Source organism: Limulus polyphemus, unplaced genomic scaffold (genome assembly GCF_000517525.1).
Source record: "Limulus polyphemus unplaced genomic scaffold, Limulus_polyphemus-2.1.2 Scaffold1217, whole genome shotgun sequence".
NCBI lineage: Eukaryota > Metazoa > Arthropoda > Merostomata > Xiphosura > Limulidae > Limulus > Limulus polyphemus.
This window is the reverse complement of record NW_013666827.1, coordinates 237,310-252,264: the sequence shown is the minus strand read 5'-3', so window position 1 is coordinate 252,264 and position 14,955 is coordinate 237,310. Positions and strand designations below refer to the sequence as shown.

General features: G+C 29.9%; 2 protein-coding genes across 4 annotated transcripts in view; both read right to left on the bottom strand.

Moving 5' to 3' along the window:
* LOC106462657 (cdc42 homolog) overlaps positions 1 to 4,631 on the bottom strand; it is a 19,410-nt gene extending 14,779 nt beyond the window's left edge. Inside the window, exon 1 of one of the 3 annotated variants that reach the window (XM_013922601.2) lies at positions 4,546 to 4,631. The gene's annotated coding sequence lies outside the window, so the exon portion shown is untranslated. Of the gene's footprint in view, positions 1 to 4,244; positions 4,264 to 4,368 lie in introns of those variants that run through there. The other 2 variants (XM_013922602.1, XM_022389973.1) reach the window with 2 other exon arrangements.
* Positions 4,632 to 9,146: 4,515 nt separating this feature from the next.
* LOC106462654 (zinc finger protein 271-like) overlaps positions 9,147 to 14,955 on the bottom strand; it is a 7,079-nt gene continuing 1,270 nt past the window's right edge. The window contains exon 2 of the mRNA XM_013922598.2: positions 9,147 to 13,479. Coding sequence (XP_013778052.1) covers positions 12,242 to 13,479 — 1,238 coding nt within the window. The 3' untranslated portion in view covers positions 9,147 to 12,241. The remainder of the gene's footprint in view (positions 13,480 to 14,955) is intronic.

Sequence of the window (14,955 nt, the reverse complement as noted above, 5' to 3'; positions counted from 1 at the left end):
TAAGTGCCTTTATCAACCCCCTCATACTTTTTTAATTAGCTCCTGTGACCAACCTTTTCCTATATCATTAGCCCCTACATGCACTTAAAAAAACTGCATCTCTGCTAGCCCCCTTTGTTATATCTCTTGCTCTGTCAGTTATATCCTCCACCTATGCCCCTGGGTATCATAATCTGATTCTTTTCTCCCTATTTACCCTACAGACTATTCTAACCACATGCCTTGTCAAGGAATCACCTATAACGATATCATCTGCATCCTTCTCTGACCCTTTTGTTTTCCTTCCCTCCAATAGTCCCCCATCTGCAGAAGCCAAGGGCTGAAATTTGTTGCTCAACAGAATAGGCTCATTATAACTAAATTTACCAATTTTAGCCCTCACAGTACTCATTCTAACTTCCTTAAAGTCATCCTTAGCTGATGAATCCCTTGCATGTAAAAGCTTAAGCTCATCCTGAAATCCTACTGCCATTTCCCACAATCTACACTTCTCTTTATCTATTGCATCTACTTTACTCATGATTACCTCTAACTTTTTATTCAACCTACAAACTCTACATAAAAATTGTACATCTTCATTACTAGCTTCCAGTCCCGAGTTCCCAAATAAAACCCACTTCTTACACCCATTACACCTAACAAACTGCAAATGCTTAACTCCTACACCGGTCTTAACCATTGTATTTATACTGCTAGTGTTATAGCCTGAAAGTGAAAATAATACTCAATACCAAATACCAGTAGCTTATTGTTAACTGTTCAACCAATTATATAATTTTTTATCACTACTTTTTCTTCACACTAAAGTAATAAAGTTTATCCTTAATTTATTAGAACAATATACGTAACGTTAATAATAAAACATACTTACTTTAGCCTGATTTACATTATAACCTACCTATATCTATAAAGTATAACCTGAATTTAAACTAATGGATCTAAGTTCAACTAAACACATTAATTCTAGAACACCAAGAAAGAATAAACTAATTTTTAGATTGTATTTATTTAATAAAAATTTATCTATCCTGTTTTACAATTTACTAGCGAGTATAAATATACCTAAGCCTAAAGTACCATTAAACGTACTGAGCCTATTTTAAGTTAAAATATTGTAATAATAATTTACACCCCTAAACTCTAGCTTAAAACTTTACTGTCTTATTATGGTGTTATTTAACTCAAATTACTACAAATAATAATATTAAATAACTTTCAGAAATCTATGAGCTTAGCTTTTCAACATCCTCCCTCATCAAGGCTTATAAAAGAATATCACTTTTTTTTTCATGTGTAAAAGAAGAACTTGAGTATGGAGAAAGTACTACAAACCTTTGTTTTTAGGTATATATTTTTTTTATTTATTGTTAAATATTTTTTAACAAAATTAACTAAAATGTAAAAATTTCTCAGCTTAGTCTAACAAAACTTTAGTAAAACTAAAACATCTAAAATTTCACAAGTTCGAGTGCTCTGTAAAACATTAAACTCAGTTAATAAAGTTCCATCTCTGTTAGACAATATTTTGGTTCTAAATATTGAAACAGCGTCAGTGGTTGCACTAGTCTTTACAGACTGCTTTCTAAAAATCAGCATTTTTCAACCATGACACTTTTTTTGTACATTGCATTAAAAGTTATTTTCTGATGTAACATTATTTCAGATTAAGTAAGTTAACCATGTTAACTGCCTAACACTCAAAAACAAAGAGTATGTGCAGTGGTACAAGGGATAACGGAACTTGTAAAGTTACAAATTAAGCTCATGTGTTGAACATTTAGAAACAATGACTTATTCCTTTATCACTCATCTCTTACAAAAATACTATACAGACTATTCGAGATATGTTACTTCAGAGAGTTCAGTATTGTTTTTCAGGTTCATAAACATGTTTACAAAAATGTCAGAGCCTCTATCTATAACTACTCAGTTACTCAAACACACTGTAACCTACCATGGGGAATGAATAATAAAAACTTATTGTATTTTTTATGCAAATGTGTACTTAGCCAAGTAAAAACCTACTATTTTAGATATACTTCCAAAACCATAAATTCAAAATCAAACAACATAAAAATAACATTACCTTCATAAAACATAGCTTTATCTTACAAAGTTTGAAAACCATTAGGAAATGAAACAACTGAAAAGTTTGTTTGTTTATAGCAAAGCTATGTGCCACCACCCTCAATTTTGAATGTATGACCACAGTGAAAGCAAAAGGCCAGTAGTATCCACCACCACCAACTCTTTGACTAATAACTTATGAATGACTTGAATAAAATTTATAATGACTGCAATTCACTTGCTCAATCTGATTCACACCATAACAGTTGATGTTATATGAAAACAGAAAAACTCAATGAGCCCTGGCAAAATATCTTGCTGGCAATGAATATGGCAGATGTAATGTGGTTAACATAACATTCTCCTTTGCTTTCAGTCACAAGTTTTTAGAATTACAAAGTTTAAAACCAAGTAAGGAATAGGTAACAAGAAAACCCAATCTAACAATAGTAATGTAATGCAATGTAATGACAACACTGCTTAAATTCTCAATTGGGAGGAGGGAGGTCTAACAGAAGGCTTTAATCCTCTCTACTGGATAATTCACTCCTTTTTAATGAAATTCTATGGTTTTGGATATATGTTGTCACCCCCCCCCCCAAAGAGACTACTACAAGCAGTGAAATATTTTTCATGTCTTATTACAAAAAAAAAATACTTAATTTGAACCAGTATGTTTCGATACATTCACATTTTAGAAAAGCAGTTATTTTTGTCAGTTTTATTAAACTTTCCTGCATATATAACACAGAATTCTGCACAAATGCAAACCCCAAGTGTTAATATACAAACCAGCCCTATTTTATTGTTGTTGTTACCTTTAGCCTCATGTACAAACCAATCAATTTTTTCTTCAGCTAAAGCAGTGTAGAAATAACAGTAATTTTTTCTTTTAATTTTTTTTTTTTTAAAGAGATTTAGTTGGATTTTGAATTATATTTTATGGTACGTACGCTATTTCTGGGACCAATGTTATAAGGAATAGTATTTGGGTCAGACCAACTTACACTGTACAGTAATATTCAATTTAAGAAACATTTAAATAATTAATGAAAAAGTTCTTTACTTAGCATTATAAAGTATTATAAAACAAAAAAAACAAGTGTCAAGTTTTATAATTTCTATATAATTCACAAAACAAGTGGTTGCATCTGAATAAATGTTTTTTCAATTTGTTTCACACTTTATTTGTACTCTTTAAGTGGGTGTATTACTTTCTTAAATAGATTTAAATACCACTACACTCAAATTTAACTATACACCAATGTGTGTGTATAAAATTAAACATTTATCTATGCTTGTGAAAATTATTTGTCATGATATGAGCAAATATTTATACCCATCATTTTAACATAATTTCTTAAGGCAACACAATAACATAAACAGATCTGATTTATGACATTGTTTCATAACCTTTGTAATTTGAGAATTGATTTTAAATCAAGTAAGTCCAAACAGGTTAAATAATACCATTAATAAATTTCATCTGATATCCTCTTAAGACATTACTGCATTTCTGACAGTACAAAAAAAAGACTGAATTTGTTAAATAATATTGTTAAATAATTCCTAAACAATATATATAATGGAATCTCCTGTATATATTATTTATATGAATATTTTTAAATTTGATCTTAACTAAGATAAATTTAAACTTTAAGTTATCACATTCTTTCAACCTTGTTAAAACTTAATTATGTGTTAACATTAAGAGTGCTGTGTGTAAAGAAAGCCTAAGGTTGTTAGAATTTAGAAATGCCGCTAAGTTTTTTTAAATTAAAGTATAATTAAGTTCTAGTATTTTCCTACATTTACAACTTGGCTTTTTTCCTTGTTTTAAATTTAAGCTTAAAGTAGAAGCGTTATTAACAAAGAATTAATGGTTAAAACTTACTTATCAAACCTTTTTAGTTTATTTTAAGCTCATTAGAATAAACAGAAAAATCGTATAAAAAATTATGAGCGAAAGAGATGAAATGTTAAGAAATAAGACCTACTATCCAAACTAAGCCTAAACTAAGACTAAGCCTAAAGTCAAACTTAAAATAAATATAAATGTAAATAAATAAAATACTTTAACTATTTACAACTAAAATCCAACCTATAAAACTTACACTTTTTATAAATTGTATATTTTATATATAATACTACAATCTTCAATTATTAAAGATAGTTACGCGTAAGACAAAGCAGGTTAGGCTAAATCAGGGACTTAACGTTGGTCGCCATTTTCTCAATGCTGACATCAAGCTTACACCTGATTATATTTGACTCAACGCATAACGTTGTATCGCAACTTACAATTACAAAGATACAGTCACACCAAAAGGAGCAGTACTTCGGTACACCAGTGTTTCCTTTCCTTCCCTATCTCTTCAACCTCTACAATATTTATGATAAACGTTTACAATTTCGTTAAATCGTTTCAGAAACACATAAATTTAACCCAATAACTCTTCGTACGAGTACGATAGTCACCTTATTCAGTACACTCCAGATATCCTCAGCACTGGGCGTTGACATGCCGTGTGCTGACATCACACTTCCGTTTCCGAAGATTTGTAATTACAATACATTTATATACATGAATTAAAAATCTTCGATACGTTATAATTGAAATTAATATGAAATTAAATCGTAAAATATATTGTATTTTATTTATGCTTAATTTTTACGCTTAAAACGCAAAGATCCGTACAATATAAATATAGCATGGAGATTAATAAAACAAATTTCAATAATATACACACCAGATTAAATCTAAATTGAAGTATTAACACATGAGTTTATAACAAAGCTGTTTCAGTTAATAATTTAAATAAAATAAAAAACTGCGCTATATAAACAATAAGTCACTCGATTATCAGATTCACAAGAATAAGTCCTCTAATACCTCCTGTTTGAGCATTTGCAGGTCTTAGGCTGAAAGTAATAATGAATCAGAACTCTGTATACTAGCATGCCTTCAATCATTTTAATTTACTCTATACTTTAATGTTGAAATCACGAATCATATGTATACAGTAGGTGAGATATTTCTCATTTTCATAATTGAATTTCATATTTATTTTTATGTTTATATAATAAATATTATTAGCCTAATTAATTATATAAATATTTATTAAGTACAATATATCGTTAATACAATGATTAAAGTGGATTTATTTTTGCTGCCCCCAGTGGCTCAGCAGTAAGTTCGTGGGCTTTTAACGCTAAAAAACAGGCTTCGATACCTGTGGTAGGTAGAGCACGAAAAGTCTAATGTGGTTTTTTTTAGAATAACGATAAAAACGTTTTTGTTATCAAACTTTTATGACCAATGCAATATTTATTAGTTTATTTTATTAAGTTAATGTATTTTACTCTGAGACGCTGTCCAGTTATCTAATTAACTTTTTTGTCTCAAATATTCTCGTAATTTAAGGACAGTTAAATGTTTTAAATCTGTGTAAGCACACAAAAACAACCTGTAAACAGAACAACAAAAGCTTTGAAGAATTTTCTATCTACCACACTTCTTGGCGATCTACAGCAAATATATAGTTCAGAAGTTTAAAACCTTGATTTTTGTGCCCATATTCTTACGCAAAAGGCATTTAATTGATTATCTAACATTTCACACATGCACAATGCCTCAGCCACAGTCCTTTTTAAAACACAGTATTTCAGCTAGAATATTGGACAAACTCAGATACACTATGGATACATCAAACATAAAATGTAATAATTCTTGAAGAAATATATAAATAAAATGAAAAAAATAAATAAATTTGTATCAGCAGTGTTGTTTCTATGATTTCTTACTGGAGGGGGGAGTGCAGAATAAATTAACACTTTCAAGTCAGTGGGAGTCACAATATAGAAAACGTAAAAATCTAAAAAGACTACATTTCAGCTAGTGAATCTGCTGAGGGGAAGAGATCTTCAATGATGTCTGCCTCCACGCCACCCCACTAGACACGCCCCTACGTCCTAGTAATTAAGAACTATCGTGTGTGTGTATATATATATATTTCTTCCAAAACGCACGAATTATATTAATTATTCTGCTCTGAAAAAGTTATGTAAAACTTTACTCATTAACTTTATATTGATTTTTATATTTCTGTATTTATAGTTTAAATCATTAGCCTAATTTATCATAAACTTATTTACTAACTACCGTGTCGTAAATTTTTCATTTTCCTTTTTTGATATTTGGTGAAGAAGTATTCCGTTTAATGTGTACATTTTCCCATAACGCCTCCGAGTTTGTCGTTTATCCCAGCTAGAAACACTATGCACTTAACATTGAAATTTATAGTGAAGGCTTAGGGTTGTGGCGGAAGAATTGTAGGTGTGTCATGTGGTGTTATAAAAGCCTTTTGCGCAAGAATACGGGTACAAAGTCATGGTTACATACCATTCTAGGATTTAATATAAATTCCACTTAACTTGTTTATGTATACTGACATACTGCTGTTGGAATTACGATTAAAATGACCATCGAAGGCTCGTGTTCGCTGTAATATACCTATTTTGTGATCAAAATATTATATATGCCCGCACATGAAATTTGGTGCTGTATACCCTTTCACAAAATATCTATAAATTTTGTAAGCACGAAGCGCATTGTACTTTAAAAATAGTTTAGTTCACGAAATTTGTCATAGTTTGTACAGTGTCGAATTATTTTTTATTTACATTAAATGTCGATCTCACTACTTAGTCTTTTTAGAGAAACAAATAAAAAGTTTTATTTTAAACTGGCATGTTACTGTTAGTGTCAACATAATATTAATAGTTTTTGCTGTAAATATTAGATTGGGTTGCCTATTTATTATTTGTTTCCTTTGAGCATTGAAATATATATATATATATAATTTTATAAATTAATGTATAGAATGTTTATCCAAGAGACAGAAAAAAAAAAAATTATCTATCTAATATCAATACATATCACTTTCAAATTATGTTGAAAAGCCACGAGTGCAAGCCTACAAAAGTGATTAAAGAATTATAAACATATTCAGCAACCCCCCATCCTTTAGTAGTTTCTCAAATGGCGGGTCACAACCTGTCTGTGCTGACTGAACATTTTTTTTAGTCCCCGAGGTGCACATGTCACCTTTGTTATGAACTACAGCAAGAAACATCAAGAATTTTTCATCCTTATAGAGATAATGAGAAGTTGTAACAATCAAAGGCTGGATGCCGAAGTCATCTGGCAGAGAAACACTGCTCTAGTACTTTATGCTTACCTGTGTAACAGACAATAATCCTCCAAAACACTTAAAACTGCAATGGACCATTCTGAAACACATCCCATAACTCTTCAAATTAAAAATACTTTTTTCAGTGTTGCATCTGTCGCTTTATAACATGTAAATGTTTTTTTTCTGTACCCACTTTTCACGATTATAATTGCACATGTTTGATACTGTTTGGCTTTACAGTTGGCCTGAAACATTCTACACACAATGTTTTAAAGCACAGAACACAATAAATCACATTTTCTGAAAATTAATATAACATTCCAGATAATTTACACATGGATGTTGGCAATCCTGCCCATATATTTACGAAACATTTGAAAGGTGTAAAAACAGCCTCAGGTACCATAAAACTGTATCACTGTCAGTGAAGATTTAAAAAAGATTCTGAGGTATCATGTCCTCGACCCCCCATACTTCTGCCTATGACCCTGTTACACAAGACACTTTTTCTATCCAGCATGTCTTCAAACATAATTAATACATTTACTTTTACTGTTTTTTTATATTTCATAAATAATCCCTCATTGTGTATTCATGAAATTTATATTCCCCCCCCCACCCAACATAAATGAAATAACATTTTTTATTCTTCTGTAAAATGGCACCTTATATTTCTAATCCAGAGATTAATGATAGGAGGAGTAACAATTACATTGTACTATATCATTTATTCCAATTAGAACTGAATGTTTGTTTTGTTAACAACCTAGTTTGGCTGATGGAATCCTGTGTTATTAACTATGGCTCTCAGATTTATATTACAGAGCTTGTTGCTTTTTGTACGTACTTTTACCATCTAAACGAAGTTTCAAAAATATCAAAACTGTTCCTTTTGAGGGTCACTGATTGGGCAGAATAATCATTCAAAAAATAATGTATTTCAAAGGGAACAATGTAATAAATTCATATGTAAAACCTTTAAACAAATCCTTGTGTTGTTTTATGAAACATTTCACTTTTTCATTGACTATATACCTAATTTTGTCGTTAGCTAGATGTGAAAACTTATTGGTTGTTTGAAAATAAAATTCTTACTTTCTAGAAAAATCAGTATAGGTCCACTTCATAATCCTGAAAACAAGGATAATTTTAACATTTATTTCATGTTAACATTATCATTACAAATACTTGTAGATAAGTTTTAAGGAGTGCAAATTCATCACTTTCATGATGGTAGTAATGAAAATTTAAATTATATATATGGATGTGGAGAGGAATATTTAGTTCATTATTACACCTTCTTTCTTACTATTACTGGTAATTGAAAACCATGTTTACTTAATAACATTTTCTTTATACTTTAACAGGAGTTTCTTCCACCAAGAGGTGCTCATTAAAAATGACTTTTTAAGTTGCAATTACAGACAATCATCAAGTTGTGTGATCAAAAACACTATTTTCAGACATTTTCCAAATGGAAGGAATATTTTTGTACTTTTGGAGACGAGTTCTTGTTAACATAATAATTTCTTAAACAATATCTCAGGTCAATCAGCCATTAGCAGATTGTGACAAAATAAATCTTAACTGAAATAAGGCTTCAGTAAAAAAATACATTAGGCAAGATCAATTCATTAAATTTTGCTTATTGTAGTCTTCCTATACTTTAGTTATGATAAAAACTACTTGATAATTGATGTCTTTTATTAAATATATTTTATTTGAATCAGAAAACACAACATTTTGATATACTACGTCAAAAGCCTAGTGATGACAATGCTTTTATTTCTAAACTTGTATTTAGAATGTTTGTGTGTGAACTTCTTAATTAAATAACAACAAATCACACAATGATTTCATGTATACCTCTTTGAGGGAAATATAATTTTCAACATTTAACAAAATTATATATGCATACAAAACTTCATACAAGTGCTCCTCTGTTTTAATGTAATTTTCAATTTTGTGTTGCATAACAGCACTTTATTCAACCTAATGGTAAATGTTAAATTATATTTCACTATAAAAGAAAAGTTTACTTGTGAACTGTATCTATTAAGATTAATTAATAAGGGACGGGTTCAAAATTTTCAGTATTTTATAAGCACATACAGAGTACTCTTTTGGTTCATCAGACCTCATTCAAGTAATGTCAGATTTTTTTTCTTGTTAACAGAAACCAATTAACAATAATAAATAAGAAACAACATTACAATCGATACACAAAAACAGTTTTAGTTCAGACCAATATCGAAAATGTGGACTCTACATGTTACAACGTTTACCACACCATCATCAGAGGGCATAGATTGGCCTGAATTAAAAACGTTTTTAATTGTGTATCGATTTTAAGGTTATATGTTTCTTAATTATCATTTTAACATTATATACAAGTGTCAAGAAAATGATACCAATTAACAATGTCTGAATAGTAATCACACATTAAAATGTCTGTCACACAGGAAATTTCATCTTTTGAATTGTATAATACATATTACTTAAACAAAAGTTATAATAAAAATAAAACCCAACCACCAAAATCTTGAACCTAGCAACATCTCCTATGCAATGTACTAAACCATTATGATAGAGCACAGGGTGGGGAGGGGGTATGCTTAGTAACTCATTTATTCAGAAATGCACAAGATGTAAGATAAGCATTATGATAGAATAAGTATGAAACATAAAATATCAGTTAACATTAATAATTTTCATGTTGAAAAAAGGCAAACCTTTGTAACTCTAACCCCCACCCAAGGCACATGTTTACTTAATCAGCAATGGTGTTAAAAATGTAATTTATAATAACAATCTTTCTTGTAACCTTTTGGTATAGTTAAAGATCTATTTTTATTCTATAATCAAACTGTTAGTGTTATTCTGTTCTGTTTTACTTTTTATTAGATATGTTCAATTAATCAACAATTTTATGTTAAAATGACTGTTAGCCTACTTAAAATGATCACTGTTAAATAAAGATTTGTTTTGCTTAAGTCATCTGTTTTCTTTTAACTGGCAACAGTAGTGTGCTTTTCCATTGCAAGCTTACTGTATATAGCTCTGCGAGTATCGTACGTAACACCAAATACATGTACATAAACAATATTACTGTTATATATATAATAGATTTTAAACTACATGTGAATATTTTATTTTCATTTATATGGAATATCTTTAAAATAAAAGAGTTTTTAATCAAATATGAATTAGTAGTTATGGTTATATCATCGGTAAATGATGCAAATTAGTACTATTGAAGGTTCAAACCTCCGTTTGTTAACCTGTTCCAAACCTTTGAAGATCAAAGTCTACCCTTCATTACAGTACTATTAATAAGGCTCTTATACAGGTTGTTAGTATGTTTGTGAAAAGCTATCTTTTACTGCTATTTCTGTCTTTAGTGCCATCAGAGGGTGATATAGGCCATAGTCAACATTTTTCACACTTCGATAAAATCATACATTTGATATTAACCCATAGTACACTTAAGAAAATGCTAAAAATTTTGAACCATCTGTAAACGAAGACTGAAATAGACAGAGCATGAAAACATCTTTATAAGTGATTGAAAGATAAACAATAAAATTACTATTTATAATAGTTTCTCATTTTAAAATTTTTATTTAAAGGAGTCACACTGTTTTTCAAATATTCCATCACAAATGAAGGGCTTCTTAAAATAATATAAATTTTATACACAATAGCCAACAAGTAACACTATAAAAATCTTAAAGATTTTATTTAGGAAGAGATGTTTCATATACATGCATTTTCACCAAGTTTATTATCAATATTACACTGTACAAAAATAGACGATGCCTATGATAAATAAGTTTAATATTCTCACTGAGAATGACAAAAGGCATATTGAACAACTTCCATTTTACTTTTTGAAACATCCTATACCATGTCCAAACTTTCCCGAATAAAAGATACGATTCTCAGTACATCTGATAGAACTTAGTTATTTAAAAAAAAACGGTTTTAAGAAATAATAATGTTACACGTTTGTTTTTTTCTAATCACCTTGCATTTTAAAAACTATATTGCAACTTACCAGAAGCAAATGTTTGAAGTAAATTTTGGGTTTTAAAAAAGTAAACTAAAATTGATAATGGAAGAATAATCATTACACATTAAGCCATAATCTCATGCAAATGAAAGCAGTTCGTCTATACAAGTTATATTTGAGTATTTTAAAAACCATGAAAAAAGTAATGCATAATCAACATTTTCAGCAGTTTGCAAACAAAATGGACTCTCTTTCATTTGTGGTGATTTAATAATGTGTGACAACCAGTGGTAGAACTGGAAAGAAATTACTTGAAGAAACCAAGATGGAGGTTTAAAGTCAATTGTAGTTAGCACATTTTTTTTTTAAGCAAAGGATCGAGAAGCCCAAAAATAAAGCATTTATTTAATATGGGTAAAATATAGAAAAAGCCATATTTTAGAGGTACTTCCTTTATAACATGTTTTATAATTTAAAAATAAATGCATCATTCCTTCCAGAATGCAGTCATTGTCACATTTTCATTCTAACAATGCCATTCCACCACTGATGATAACAGTAAATCAATAAACACAATTTTGTGGGTTTTTATAATTTAATAAGAAATTAATTAATCCTAAAAAAATAGGCAATTAATGAAAATGAACACATTTTACAATCTCTGAATTTCACGTTTGCTTTTAGTACAAATAAATTGTCATATAATCCTCCCCTCTTAAAAAATTTAATGATCGATTTAAAAAAAAAAAAAAGAGAAAAAAAAGCAACTAATCAAAGTTTAAAATTCTAGATTAAATCATATTATAGATAGCCCATTGTGTAGCTTTGTGCTTAATTATAAACAAACAAATCATATCATAAGCTACTACGATTTTTAGATTAAATTGTTAAATTATCTTTTTCTTCCTACCTTATACAAAGAGTCAGTTTATTAATTTTTCTATGAAGTAAATATATGAAAATTGTGTTAATTTGAATAAACATTCTGCTCAGACTGTAACTCTATAACAAATGCAGCAACATCTTCACCACAGGGTTCAGTTTGTGCCAGCTGAAGGCTGATGATTGGTTCATGCTGATTATTTCCATCACTTTCAAAATAAGAGACTATAGGATATACAACTGAATCATCTAAATTACCACTTTCCAGTTTCTGGTTTTCCTCTTCTCGAGGAACTACATTTGTTAAAGAAGTTAACATCTTCATGGCATTAGCTAGTATGTCATTTTCACTAGAAGACACACTCCTTCCTTTCGACCAGTTTTCAGTGATGTCAGATGCGGACGGATGTTCACCTTCTGAAACAGCCAAAACAGAACTGTTGTCCTGGAACTTTCTACTTAAGAGCTCATCTTTTTTACTTTGATCACATTCATTGATACCACCTGGTCCATTTTCTGTAGAATCTTGAGAGCTTAACTCTTTTTCTAACAGCTTATCAACAGTACAGTCAGCACCAGTTTTTTCAGAAAACTTTTGAAGGAATACTTCAGTAACACTTCGTCCTCTCTTTACAGCCTCGTCATCTTCGGTCATAGAGTTATTTTCACCTTTTTCTTCTAAGCTCTGTATTTTATAATTTTTAATTTTATGTACAGTGCGGATATGCTTTAAAAGATTACATTTCACGTTACAGGAGTAATCACATAAGTGACAGGGAAAAGGCTTCACTCCTTGGTGAATAACAGCATGTCTTTGAACATGACTTTTATTTTTGAATTTGCGACCACATGTTTGACACTCGTGCTCACCTTCACTGTGAACTTTCAGGTGCTTATGAAGATAGGATGAGCATCGAAAGGCCTTTCCACACTGTTCACAAACATATGGACGCTCACCCGTGTGTCGACGTAAATGAACAATAAAGGTACCCTTTTGTTTGACTATAGCATGACAAATAGGGCACTCAAACTTCTCGAGGTTGGTGTGTTTCACAAGATGATGACGCTTCAAAATATGAAGTGTGTGGGTCATAAATCCACATAGATCACACATGTATTTTCGTTCTCGAAGGTGAACTTGCCTTATGTGTTCCTTGACCCTGCAGTCATCTCTAAAAGGTTTGCCACAAATGTCACAAATAGAATTAAACTCTCCAGTGTGAACAGGCATGTGACGAATGATGTCAATCTTTACAGCAGAACTGTAATTGCAGTGTGTACATTTGTATGGTTTTTTTCCTTCGTGACGTCGCAGGTGACAATCTATTGAGGGAAGCAAATGTATGCGTCATAAAACTACATAAACTCAAAAATTATGCTTTTGAATTACATATAATCTTGACAAATGTGTACATATCTTTACAAAAGTACAAAAAAATCTAATATTTGTATTGTATGTGTCAAAACTTTGTATTTTTTACTGGGAATCTCACAAACAAGCACATGTCACGAGAGCTAGCTATAAACAAAGATGGACATACCGTTTTCCTTATGTTTTTCTGTTATCAATATAAATAAAGTAAAAAACAAGTAAAAGTTGGAGAAATAAGTCTCTTTTACTAATAAAACGGAAAAAAAACGTAGTGTTTCTCATTTCCAAGTGTACAGGTAGTTTTATTTGCGACAATCTTTACACAAGTGATACATAGCTTAATTACTCTTTGCAAGTAACAACAGGACCTACTTTAGGAATTTAATGATAAATGATGGTTTATATATATGGAGAGGTACATATATGATGGTACAGTATAGTAATGGGTAACTGGTGGCCTGGGAACAGCATCTGGCCCACCAAATACAGCACTAGATTATTGTAGAATATAAAGTCAGCTTTGTAGTGTGTAAAAAATAACAGATTAAAAGTTGTACAACACAGAATATTATTATGAACTTCTAACATAACACATTCAAAGAATTAACAAAAAAATTGTGATGTTTTTTCAAACCTAAAATGTACAAAAAAAACTTCAGAGATGATCATTTTAAGGTTTTAATTCATTACTGAATAATAATAGTTACTTTTGTAGAGGAAACTCCGAAATCTAAAACACTGTACATGCATGTAGTATACAAATTTTCAGGTGATCATGAAATCAATGAAACATTTGAATCGAACACTGAAGTATGTTAAGAAATAATCGAGTCAGGAAGGTTCAATATCCCACAACTTAACATCAACATAAAAAAAAAGACAACCACTAGATAATTAAAAATCTAAATACAGCAATGAAAGCAGTGCTGATAAATTAAAAATACATGTTTAGAGCATAATTGAAAACCAAGCTTTCACGAAATAAACATTTTTTATGTTACCTGTTTCATTAAGATGCAGTTTTAAGGTAATAATAAGGCAGTTGTACAAATTGTAGCACAAAGAAACTGAATAAATCTTTAAAGGATGGTTTACTTTTATATATAGATAACTGTATTAAAACTTTTGTAAACATATTTAAAAGAGACAATCAAAATGAAACTATATAAACTGAAAAATAAATAAATGAGCTGAAAATATTTTACTGTGACCAAACATTTCTTCAATACGAAACATATCTAAACATTCCACGAATAAGCTTCCGCCTGTAATTCCAATTTACTTCAAAACTAAATTTTATTTCAAAATTACTGTTTAAACACTGCTTACAAATTCTATATTTCTTAGATAAGATGGACAAAATAGGACTCAAATTTTCTCTTTAAAACAAATTACACTGTATGTAGTTCCTATGAAGTGTTTCCATG